Source organism: Nymphaea colorata, chromosome 1 (assembly GCF_008831285.2).
Source record: "Nymphaea colorata isolate Beijing-Zhang1983 chromosome 1, ASM883128v2, whole genome shotgun sequence".
NCBI lineage: Eukaryota > Viridiplantae > Streptophyta > Magnoliopsida > Nymphaeales > Nymphaeaceae > Nymphaea > Nymphaea colorata.
This window is the reverse complement of record NC_045138.2, coordinates 10730523-10743942: the sequence shown is the minus strand read 5'-3', so window position 1 is coordinate 10743942 and position 13420 is coordinate 10730523. Positions and strand designations below refer to the sequence as shown.

Below are 13420 nucleotides of genomic sequence, written 5' to 3'. Positions count from 1 at the left end.
TTCAGTTGAAGAAGTCTTAATATCAGCCTGTACCGGCCAATGGACTATATAAGCAAACGGCAGGGACCTGGTACAAATGTATTAGAGGTCAAGTCCCTGCATAATGTAACACAGGCAGGGGTTAGGGCTGTGCATGTTTGGGTTCAGCCTTCACCAATTTTGACTTAAATCAAATTCTGTGTAACTGTTGTACATAACACAAACAAAATCCAAATCTCTACCTTTCTGTACCTAACTTTCTTGCCCTACTAAAGATAATAAAATCTTGTGTTCCTCGTAATTCCATATACATCACTCTCAACAATGTCCATCTCAAGAACAAGCCGATATTTAATTTAGGGTCAGTCGAACATTAAGACGGTCTCCTGTGGATCCAACCGTCTGGACGGTAAAGCTAGATTTTTACACATTCACGAGGAACATTTCTTTCTTTTCTTTTTTTTTTTCCCATGCATCTTCTCGTCCAATAAGCACACCATCAAAATTTTGTGTAACTCGTTTTGAAATAGAACCCTACTTTTTCAAAGCAAATTTCGGTTCATCCATTTCTATGCAATCAGGTCAAACCTTTATCAAACTGGTAATCAGATATCCAATCAATTAACATCCCTAAACTTCAAAAGAAAAAAAAAAATGATCCTAATCCTTCAACGTGCTTATTTTATTCAAGAATCAATGTTTCCAATAATCCAGTTACACCACAAAGAAATACTTCTGTTAAATTTAAGCATCAACTGCTGAAATATCTGGTAATGGTTCCAGCTTGAAAAGAGATTCTTTCCTTCGGCAATAAACGCAGCTCAACAACAGACAATGCAAAAATTGTTCGTCACGTCTACAAGGACTAATTTGCATCGAAAGCGGACACTGCCCAATAACAGATGTGATGCTCAATCAATTTGTGCCGGTATCGGCATCCCGTTGATCATAAGGAATCGCCAACTCATATTTCTGTATTTTTTCGAAAGCCAACTTAGATTGATGAAAACATGTACCTTCGACTAATAATGAATGGGCTTGTGTGCTTCAAACCACCAGAATTTAAGTGTTCTCGAGCTCCTCCGCAGCAAAGCAAAAGACATGACATAGGAGAGACTTGCGTAATTAATGTCAAACTGATTCTACCTGTAACCGTACATCCGTGTTGTCACACAGTGACACACGCAGAGAGAGAGAGAGAGAGAGAGAGAGAGAGAGAGAGAGATGCGTGACCTTTCAGTTCTCCCAGCACTAGTCTTAGTAGAACAGCAGAAGATCTAAAGAATAAATGACATAGGAAAACAAACCTACAATCACTTAATCCCCTGATAAACACCTAAGACATTTACACTTGAAACCGAACCCGTTGTAAAGCAGCACCTGGCGAGCTTCATGGTCCATGCTTGCATCGATGTAACATATCCGTATCTCTTCACCTGTAAATCGTTAAGTGGTACAAAACTTGCCCCTTCATTCAGTCACCAATGAATCACAGATCATAACGTTTATTTCTCAAGAATTATCGTAAATGCTACACATACCAGATTATTCCTGATTATCATAAATGCTGCATATACCAGATTATTGAATTGCCAATTGTACAAGAGACATGTTTATCAAACTGATAATCTCATATTGAACATGGTGGCATATCAATCAGGTAGGAAAAACATTATGGAATCACTGAATAAACCGTTTCAAATAGAAAGGAAACACTTCTTGACAGTTCTGGGAAATCAAAACTGTTTGCAAGAATACAAATAAAGATTTAACAAGAAAGACATCAAGAGATGAAGGAATTTAACTGACATGCTTAACACAAAGTAAATATTTGCACAATTCCAAATAATTTATCAGAGATTTCCTACTGATTTTACATACCCAGAAGATCATGCGTAGCTATTAAATCATTGTCAATCAAAACATATTGCTTCTCCTTCATATAATTTCTCATTGTTTCTTTCAACTACAAACATGATGTGCCTTTGATCACCTCGTTTAAGAAAAGAAATATCTTTAAAATATACCATGTGTACATTTTGACGGTATAGGAAGGCAAAGTTGCTTTTGAACTGATGATACTACAGATTTCCACTTCACATATCACAAATGTGCAGACAACGGAAAGAAAATAGGTCATTATACACTTTTCTGGATGACTGATGATCTACGTCTAATAGTCTGACATGATATAAGTATTAGAGTACACACCTGGTTCGATGTTGCTCAGGGCTTTCATCCTTGCGTGTGAACTATCTATCCATATTATGTGTGCATTTGGATCTGATAAAAGGCAACTTCATCCGTTTCAGAATCTTAGTATCAGATCATGAACACGTGGCAGCAGAGAGTAATTTAAAAGTTGAAGAACTATTAACAATTGTTGAATCAGCAAAAAAGATTCAATTAAGCTACCTATGTAATTGTATATAACTCTTTTTTTTATATATAGAAAAGAAACCATGCAGGATCTGACTGGATGTCCACAACCTCGAGTTTTTTAGCAGGATAAAAGAAACACAAAAACCAAACATCTACAAAAGCTAGTTCTAGAGCTGTTCACACATAATTGCTCCTATCAGCTGCACTTGCACTTAAAACATGAAATTAACTTAGATTTCTCATGGATATTAATAAATTCCTAAATTCCTGACAAGTTGCAGGTTGATGGTTTTTAAGCATGCATAACAGATTAGCATTGCCCAGTCACAATTCCAATAATAGATTACATTCAGGTAGAAACTTAAAATAATATCAGAATGTTCTTTCTTGTTGGCAATCTGTAAAAATGCACTTATCTCTGCTCGGATCTGCGACACTTTTCACACTTAAGATGAAATGAAATCAGATCTGTTAGATTTTGTTGCACATTAAGCATGCTTCCAACTAAAAGGACATCAAATTACCAGTGAACAAAGTTAAATGGCTTAAATTGCAGATTCAGGCTACGACAGACATGAAGGGACCAGGAATAGACAAGTAAATGCATACAGACACACCAAAGTACACAAGCACATAATTACTTCTAGAAACAGATGACAAGCTTTTTTTCTCCTTCATATCCCTTACAGTCTTACATGTACTTTACATGACAAAGCAGGACCCAATGCTCACAATTAATCGATAAGTTGACTTGATGTCATGTATAATTTCTTGCTAAAACACTTAAGCAAGTATTTGTTTTCTTAATTTTTTTCAAGCAGAAGGTTGATGTATCAGGCCACAAATCTTGTCAACACAATTTCAACTGGTCATGAATCAAACTCTGCGATGCACCCACATGTATGTGGTCTATACTGCTGCTTTCAGCAGAAGCATAAGCACTAGTAAATAAATAAAGCTGCCATTCTGTTACCAAACAAAAGAGTATAAATCCCCATAGTCCAACCTATTCTCCTGAAAACTGAAAGCATGCAGGTAGCAGTTGAGTACCACAATCATGGTTATAGAAGGATGGAATCATATAAACTGCATTTCCTACGGATGCTTCTGCTGAAATGGAGGCCACCGCTGATGCCAGGAGATCCTCCGAAATTCCTCCAACCAATTCGACACGGAATGAGTTGATACGAATGCGAGAAAGCACATTGATGTACCATTCTCGAGTAAGAACTACTCAAGTCAAAGTAAACACAGAATGGAAGAGCTGGAACTGCTTAAGCAACAATGAACATGGACAGGAAATGGGAAATACCACTCATATTCTCATGATTATCAAAGGATACAGAACAACTGTTCATCAGTTACTCCCGACCTTACAAGAATGCTTCTCAGCAACTGGAACTCCACATTCAACTTCAAAATAAGCAGCAGGTGACAAATCGTTGGGTCAGGTTACACCAGTGTAGAGAATATGATTACTAGAGAAGTTATAAATAGCTTGTAACATTCAACTGTGAACAGAACTAACAGCCTCAACCAGCATACCAGCTAAAGAGAAAAGGGTTAACGTGAAAACCATCTCATATGAACACAAGGAGAAAGGCGCTGCACCTGTGTTGACAAGGTTGGACACAGGTTTGGATGTAGGACATGGCTTGGACACAGCATATCAATATTTCATATTTTCTTGCCTGTTTTGTTTTGCTTTTTTTTTTTTTAGAAATTTATACTTTATGAACATAAATAACGAATATATGTGTTTTATAAATATATATATATATATATATATTTATATATATATATATATTTATATATATATATATATATATAAATATAAATTATATTCTCTGCACCTGAGTTTTGTGAAAATATTTGCTGCATCCACACCCCATGTGACATAGGGTGCAAACGAGGGTAGGATCTCATGTGGAGTTGGGACTGGTGGAAGATGAAAAGATTCCTTTAGTGAAGTTTGGGTGAATTGCAAATTTTGACTTGCAGCTCAGGACAATTTCTAATGCGTTTAATAACGTCCAAATGCATCTAAGCTCATCATGTCACTCCAACTTTTATGTAGGAGAATGAATTTAAAGATGTCATCATTAGAATCGACACTGGATGGAGAAGCTTGAGATATTTTATGTCATCAAAAACATATGTTTAGAATCCTACACTGTAAACGTTGTCTTTTCTTATTTTTTTGCCCTTGCTTCTCATGGTCAACAGACAGGAACAAAACACTGTCCAGTGTCCATGCTTACATTGATTATGGATCATGAGAAATTCCAGTAAGACAGAACATCTGTTCCCAAAAGTATGCAGTCAAGTGACCAATCATTCTAAGTTGCTAGAAAAAAAATGATTTGTGACTTTGGATCATGAGAGACAAACTACCTCTGAAATCAAGTTGGATGGTAAAACAGCAGGCTGAAGTATGTCAAGACTATCAGCTGGTGCTGCCCCTGAGAGAACCATGCAAGACAGCCGTTTTACTAAAAATGGATATTTCAGCCCCTTCATACTTCATGAAGAAAAAGAGGAAAATGCAAATTAAAAAGCTCACTTTTCATATCCATATGTCTAAATTAAATGGCATTATGGAAGCAGTGACATTACTGACTTCAATAACATACTAATTCCACATACATTGCAAAGAAAATGGGAATCAATGGAAACAAATGGATGGAAACTCCTAAATACCATCTCCAGTTAGGATGACAAAACCTTGGAAAACAATGACTTCCTAGAGGCCCTATCAATCAGTTGGCTAATGTATAAAATGACAGAAACCTATACAAATAACAAGCATAAAAATAATAGATAGTACAAGCCTAAAGAATACAGAGTAATGGTGGTGAATGTTCCAATCTCTGTACACTGAAATCTCATCTTCTATTGATGCACATAATAAATTATGCAAGAAATTTGTAAATGTTTGATAGGATCAACTCCATACTCTGAATCTGAAAGATACTGAATCACCTATATGAGACAGGAAAAACAGGTAAAGATTCTTAAATACAACAGAAGATATTTAACTATATGCAAGGCCAAATAGAGACTAGAAGTAACACTTCTCTAATGACCCATATTGCAAGCAAGGGGATTAAAAGACAAGAAAGCAATTGAAATGGGATGAACAGACAGCCTTATGAACATGTCAGAGTCAGATTGGATGTATTGCAATATGCCTGTGGCTCAAGATACTGCTCATCAACTGTTCATATGCCAACTGATGCATGCACTAGCAGCCAATGGTTGCAAATTTCTCCAAGAAGATGGCTTCAATATCAGCATAGGAACAGACAACTTTGATCAAATTCGAGCAAACAGAGGCTTTTATTCACCTCTTGTGCTGTAAAGGTTGTACCATGGGCTAAAGAATGAATATCCTCACTCCAACTTGAGTTGGATCAGAAAATATGTATTCCAATGTGTCTATGGCTTTTTCTCCCGACTTCACAACAGTTATTTCATTCCATACTCATGCTAAAATTATCCTCGTCCCTTGGTTGCCTTTGATTGGCATTTTGTTATTGTTATGCCGTCATGCATACACAACCGTTGCAATAGAACGAATTTGCAAGAATTACATTTCTCTACACCTTAACAATGGGACAAGTACACAATCAATCAAAGGAACAGACTCCAACTGCTTTCTGAAATAATCAGGCAATAGTATCACTAATTAGCAAGATATGCTAAAGAGCAAACAATCATTTGCAGTACCTTTGAAAAACAGGAAAAGCAATCTTACCTGCAATGATCATGGAAAGATGACCAATCTGCTTTCTTCTCCACATCAAAGAATCCCTAATTAGTTGAATGAATAAAATTAAGATGAAATTTGAAACCAAACCGGTAATTGCAGTGTAAAAGAGATCAACAGAAAGGAACTCTGGTGTAAGTTACCAACACATGGAAAATCATGTTAATGACAGAATCAAGTATGGAGAATTTTGCACAACATACCACTTTCTTCTTGAAGAAGGCATATAAAAGTATACCTTAGGTTGTGTTGACGGCTCAAGAAAGCCTTGTAACTAGGCTTGCTTAGGCTGACAGGATAGGCTAGTTGCCTAGGTTAGATGATCCTAGGCAACCTGCCACCTTGAAACACCTAATCCATTGCCTCACACCCAATAACCTAGGCTTTTTTCTTTGACAACCGAAATTCCTATTCTTTTATTTTTTAGATATAGATTTTTTCTTGTCTTTCTTTTATTTTTTGTGCAGTTTTTTCTTTTTCTTTGTTGAAGCAGATGTGGTTGCACAAGATGAGGAAGATCTTTGGTTATCTGCACAGTTTTGATGAGGACAGACTTGGTTGCTTAGTGTTCTTGCTACAGTGCACAACAGAAGCTTGGTGGAAAACTATTTATGGGAGGTACCTGAATTCAAATGTTATAACATGGGCTGATTTCTTCATAAAAAATATTATCTTGATACCTATTTAGAGAACAAGAGCAAGAGTTCTTTCAACTCAAATAGAAGTAATCAAAGAGGTTGGTTCTGATAAAGTAGTGCAGATCATCATAGATAATGCTGATGTCTCAAGAATGATGGCTTAGGTTTCAGGAGTGAGTTTCCTCATGTCTTTTGGACTTCATCTGTTATGCATACTCTAAATTTGGCATTGAAAGACATGCACTCCACCAAGTGAAGAAGAAGATACTCGAGAACATGAACTATTTCCATGGATTCAAGATATGGAAAAAGATGCAAAGAATATCAGAAATCATTGTTAATCACCAGCATGTATTGTCTCCTTTTAGTAGATTTTCAAACTTGAAATTATTGAAAGTTGTTGAAACATGATTTGCTTTCATCATGATCATGTTGAAAATGCTTCAGCAAGTAAGGCAAGCATTAGTTCATATGGTGGCTGGCAAAGATTAGAACCTCTATCATGCTCTATGTTTTCAATGCACCCAGGCAGCGCAGCGACTAGTGCCTAGGCGAGACTAGGCACACTTAGGCAAAAAAGGTGACCCGAATTCTCTTTTTTTTTTTAAGTTATGTTAACCATTGCATAATAAAATTATGCACTTACTGACTGAACTGTAAGCTTCTATTCCAAGTAAAACTTGAAAAACTGTTCTGTTCTGTTCTAATTGAATGATTACACTTTGTAAGGAAAGCCAAAAAATAAAACATGAAAACTGTTTTGTACTTGTTTACATAATAGACTAATAGTACATTTCCAGCTTGTTTACATACTGGAAACTGTGCTGTTCTGTTCTAGGCTAATAGCGGATGACTTAGTTTGATGCACAAAAGAAGACACATCATTCTTGTTTACAAACTGGACACAATACTTGCATTTCTTATAGACTATTTCAGTTATAGATCCTATAGACTATTTCATTTGAATCATTTCAAACAAAAATCGTATCAAATCAGTACATATGTTATACATAAGAGTTTACAACAGATTGTACATATAACATATAATATACATTATAACAGATTGTACAAATGAGTACATATAATATACATTATAACAGATTCAACTGCAGATGGAACTACTTTAAAAATTGCTTCAGATTGTACTAATACATATATAACATATTAATATACAATACGTAAATATACATTATTTCAGTTTGTACATATATTATACATTATAACAGATTGGACATAGTATATACAATAAAACCACAGGTGCCAAGCAAGATAATATAACGTAATATACATAACATAATATAAAAATATCAGAAGAAACACAAATTTTGTCAAAAGACATTTTTAATCCAAAAGGAAAAAATCTGACAAAAGAAGACATTACTAAATTAACCACAAGATTAAACTAAACTTTCACATTCAGATGTTCAATTATGTGTTTCTCCATACTTAAGCTGTACAAAATAGCTGGAGGAAAAGAGGAGGGGTGCTGCAATAGGTCACAAACTGTAACCAAATTTCATTCATTACATACAAAGGGAAACATGTATAAAGGACAGCATGTCCTGAACTTATAAAAGAATTACAGCATATACGTAACAACAAGACTAGACATCGACTGGGCTGATCTGATCCAATTGGATGAAGATCCAAATTCAATGAGGATTCTTAACAATCTCCCTAAAGTTGTGATTGTCCTAAAGCATAGACAACTTGCTCTTGAATACCAAAATTGATTTGCTCTTTGTTAACGCGTATTGTTCGAAAAAAACGCGTATAATCCCTGAGAAATAAGCAAGCCATAAAAAACGGCAATTAGACGCATCTTTTTTCAAAAAATGCCAGAAAATAAAAAATGTTTTTTATTAATTTTTTGTTTTTTTTTATAATTTTTAGGATTTATTAAATTTTTTTAATTTTAAAAAAATTTACCGAGATTTTTTTGAGATATACAATTTTGTCGTATTATACCAGAGAAATTCCTCGATGTATAATACCTGTACATGATATATGGGACAATGGTTAGCCCTTTGGTGAACAAATTAGCCACCTAATTCTCACTCCACCTATAATGAGGTTCAATGTCTTTGTCTTCAACTTTTTGTCGAATGAAAAATGCTAGTCAGTTTCAATGTGCTATATTCAGCTACAGTAAATGGGATTGAATGACATTATTTTATGGCACTTTGATTATAACATAATATGAGACATAGTGTAATTTCCCCATGTTGTAGTAGCAAATATCTAAATCATATGATTTTAGCTGTTGCAGCCATGAAGATACACTTGCTTCATTTGTTTGGACCTAGAAAGTAGAAACATTCTTTTGCTTCTTCTTGGTCCAAGATACCAAACTTTCTCTAGCAAAGATGCAATACCTTGAGGCAAACCACCTCTCATAATGATCATCTCAGTGTTATCCGTATCGCACGGTATGGGCCCGTATCGTGCGATATGTATCGTACGATACCCGATACACTTACACTTGTGTATTGTAAGCGTATCGTGCGATACGGAGGCCGTATTGGACGATACACCAGATACATCCTTGTATCGTATGATACAGGGATAAAATGATCTTTTTGTGGTTTTTTACAAAAGAACCTCTCTCTCCCTCTTTCTAAACATGTCTAAAAGTTGTGAGAGGGGAAAGTTTTACTAGTTTTTCTACAAAAGTCGCCCATTTATGTGAAAAATCGTCGATTTAGAGTAGAACTCGCTTGTCGATAAGAAGGTTTACTCGTGGCCCGTGGGGATGATAGGACCTTGATTGATGATAATCATAATATATTATTTGTTGTAAACTTGTAATGTAATCCAAAACACTTTAAAATTTAAACTTTAAAGTTGTGATGGACGTTTATTATGTTGTTATGAATTTCTTGTTTGTCATTTCTAAACGTTTTGTTAATATATTATGGCTTATGAATGATGTGATGAGTTTTTTTTTATATATATCACGTTTTTTTCAATTTTTTTTTGTTTTTCCTGATTTTACCGATTTTTTCTCTATTTTTTACAATTTTAAAAATTTTTATGAATTAAAAAATTAATTTACGATACGTTACGCTACGTTTACGATACATTATGTATAGGTCGGCCCAACCAATATACTTTATGATACGCCTTTTACAACATTGGATCATCTGTATCTGCATAAACAATAAGATATGTCTTCCTTCCACAAACTTACATAGCATATGCAAGAGCCCATCTCCAATAGTTCCTTTCAATTATCATAGTAAACTTTTAACGGTGTCCATGAATCTAGTCTATGACTCATGCATAACCTGTGATACTTAGTTAAGAAGACAAACAATATCAAGTCAAGCAAAGTAAAGTAATAAGACGTATCTCATATACTTTGGTATCCCATGGAATTATCATATACCTCAACATATTGATAGCTAAGGTTGTGGTGCAATATGTTAATAATGGCTAGGGCCCAGGGGTTCACAAGCATCCTTGCTCTATCCAATAGATACAATGTATGCTTATGTTGAGTCAAGGATAGTCTGCCGTCCTTCTTATCAACTTCAACCCCTATGAAATATTTCAAGCACCCAAGGTCTTTCATTAGATCATTGACTGCTTGTGCACGACCACTTTAATTGCTTGTGACAATGATACCGATTACATAAATGAATAATAATTTTAGATACACTAGCATCTCAAAAAAGAATAAGGAATGATTGATCACAAAAATGAATAACCTCTCTTGGGAAGCACATGAACGGGTGGGATTTGCCCTCTTCAATGCAACACCAAAAGAAAGTCAACTCAAACATGCCATGCATGCCCTTTCATTAGAAAAATTATCCATAGATGACTTCTCATTGAAGTAAAAATGTCCTTACATACCAATTGATGCTAAGAACTAAGAAGAACTAACACCAACCTTTGAACAATTATAACATTTCTCACTGCAGAAAGAAACATGCAGCCCATTGTTTAAATTGTGTTGGTGCAACCTATGTTCACTGGAAAAGAAAAGGGTATCACCATCAGGCATCTCTTTCTGTTTGGGGCCCAACTTCAATCGCTTCAGACATAGGTAACAAACCTGGTAGCATTAACATTAGGTAATAAGTAACAGAATAGGTGTCAACAACCATTAGTAAAGCATCAAAACAATGCAAAAAATAGATGTCAACAGTTGGCAACAACCAAGCAAGAAGAAAGGAATAAATTAGTAGTTGCATGATTGATAAGCAATTTAGCCAATATTTTCATTTTCAGTTGCCTTATGTTATCGTTCTTCCAAAGCCTAAGTACATAAAATGGAGAAGGCAATTCTTCCATACACCTTATCTCATTTTATGTCTAATATCTCTACCAGTATCAGCCATAATTACTGCTATATCTCAATCTATAAGAGATCACAAGCTAACAGTAACAAACAAGAGAAGAAAAGAAAGGAAAGGAAAGGAAGAAAGGTGCTTTCTTCCCTTACTGTGGTGGGCCCCGAAGGGCCGAAATACCAAGTATCACAAGAATATTATTTATTTTTGCTTTTTCTCTTCTACTTAGTTTCCAACTCTACATAGATAAGTTTCACATCAAAATGTTGTTTATACATGGCATAGAATGCAGTGACACAACCTTCTTTTCGGTGCCCAAGAAAATGCTTTTAAAGAGAAGACCAAAGATACAAGCACGAGAAAAACCCAGATTACTGACATAAACATAAACTTTCAGCAAAAAGGTGCCCAACCAAGAAGATCCAGGAGCTCAGAAAAGTTCAAAATGTAAAGGAGACAAGCATTGTGCAGAATCATATGACGCTCGAGGCGCTGATGATTTTCTATCAGCGTAAGGAAAATGGAGAAAGGTGGAGCAATGGAGAGAGACAACGATGTTACCTTATCTATTAGGGAAAGAGCCGGATGAGTGACCAAAGGTTGCGCGGTGTGGATCAAGTCCCCGGAGTTGATCCTTCGAGTAGCAAACACACCTCTTCCAGCATGTTCCGTCATCGAAACCCTGATCGGAGGAGGACGAGCAGCAGCTGCCGATGGGCATTCTTCTGAGACAGAAGTGAACTCTCGACGGGTAACCATGGAGAGGCAGAGGCGCTTTGAGCGGCATACGCGCATCATCTCGTCTTCTCTCTCTCTCTCTCTCTCTCTCAGACTATGCAGCTCTGGGGTTCCTGCCGAGGACTGCAAAACCGAAGCAAGAGCAAGGAAAGGAAGGCATGATTTCGGTTGACTTGCCGGGACGATTATTCCAGAGATACAGTACTTAATCCAGCTTCGGCGAGGGGATGAAATAGAGAATCCGCCGGGCCAAGAGTGAGACAATGGCAGTTTTCCCAACTCGGCGATGTTGAGATTGTTGACTAGCTGGAGCACCAACGGACCCATTTGATTTCGAGACCAGCAAGTTTCCTTTTCTTAGCTGGTCGGCGGAGGGGAATGTAAAAAACGCACGTCCCTAATTCGATTCCCATAAATGCTATACTTCTGGTTTTGTAGGTATTTAAGTTGAAGCTCTACCATTGTTAACGCTGATGCAACTCTTGACAAAAGAGAGAGGGAATAAAGGGCCTTCAGCCCTCCTTCCAAACAGTGGTTTGTTAACCTCTCACTCACCTGCAACTAATCATGCTCATCTCTTGGTAGTTTATAATACCTTTCTCGGCTTCTTGGGTAAGGTCGAGTGTAGTGTCTCTTAGTCATTCATTGATCGTTGTTTGCTTGAGTTCGCTGTGAACAACTTCAATGTGATCGAGCATTGGAAACCTACGAATGTGCATTGTAGTATTGGTATATAATTCTATAAATTTGTTATAATAGGGTGTCTTTAACAGCTTCCATCTTGGCTCAAGGCTGAACTTTAATCCCTTCTACATGATACATGCAAAGGAAAAACAAATAAACATTAGATTTCGACACTATGTAAAAATGAGAATTTGAGATCTTATGTGGCTAAAACCCCACATCTGAAGTCTCATAGAAGGGAAACACCTTGAATCTCATATCCGAGGTAAAAAAACATGTGGCTAATGGAATATGGTTAATGTACCATTCCATGAACCTACACCAAATTGTGGGACAGGTTTATGGAGCACTAGTTCTAGTGCTCCTTGAACCTACCCTAACTTTTAGGGAAGATTCATGGAAAGGTTTATTACTATTCCATTAGCCAAATGCCCCTTTGGAGCTCTCTAATTGCCTACTCCCTGGATAAGAGGAACAAGTCATCCTATCCATAGATGGATAAACCACTTTGTTTCCCTTAAACCCTTCCTCTCAAATAATTACACAAGCAGAATTTGCAAAAAAAAAAAAAAAAACAGGACCATGTCCACAAGAACTCAGTTGAATCACAAAAATAAAAAGATCCATGCCAAGATCAAGCAACAGAACTGATCTGTAGGTGAAAATCCAAAATGAAACCCCATTTCCCTAAATCACTGGAACAAACGAAGAAAACGTAAAAGAAGGGATTTACCCTTTTGATCATTATAGAAGAGCCACTCTCATTGTGGTGGTGGCTGGATATCTATTATCATCTCACCATCACTACTGCCTGAGAAGGAAAATCTACTCTCACAACGGTGGGTGGTCTGTCTGAAGGAGTAGGAGAAAGGAAGGAGAGGGGAGGGTAAGAGATTCACATGGAGTTGGAATTCGCAGTAGCCCATGACCTG

General features: G+C 36.4%; 1 protein-coding gene across 1 annotated transcript; it reads right to left on the bottom strand.

Moving 5' to 3' along the window:
* Positions 1-1101: 1101 nt before the first annotated feature.
* On the bottom strand, positions 1102-12183 carry LOC116246072 (histone-lysine N-methyltransferase ATXR4). Its single transcript, XM_031617761.2, has 8 exons — positions 11628-12183; positions 10664-10828; positions 6119-6174; positions 4756-4882; positions 3705-3774; positions 3412-3591; positions 2191-2262; positions 1102-1415 (listed from the first exon to the last, which is right to left on the bottom strand). The coding sequence occupies exons 1-8, from the start codon at positions 12129-12131 to the stop codon at positions 1297-1299; spliced, it is 1293 nt and encodes a 430-aa protein (XP_031473621.1). The 5' UTR covers positions 12132-12183; the 3' UTR covers positions 1102-1296.
* Positions 12184-13420: the final 1237 nt, after the last annotated feature.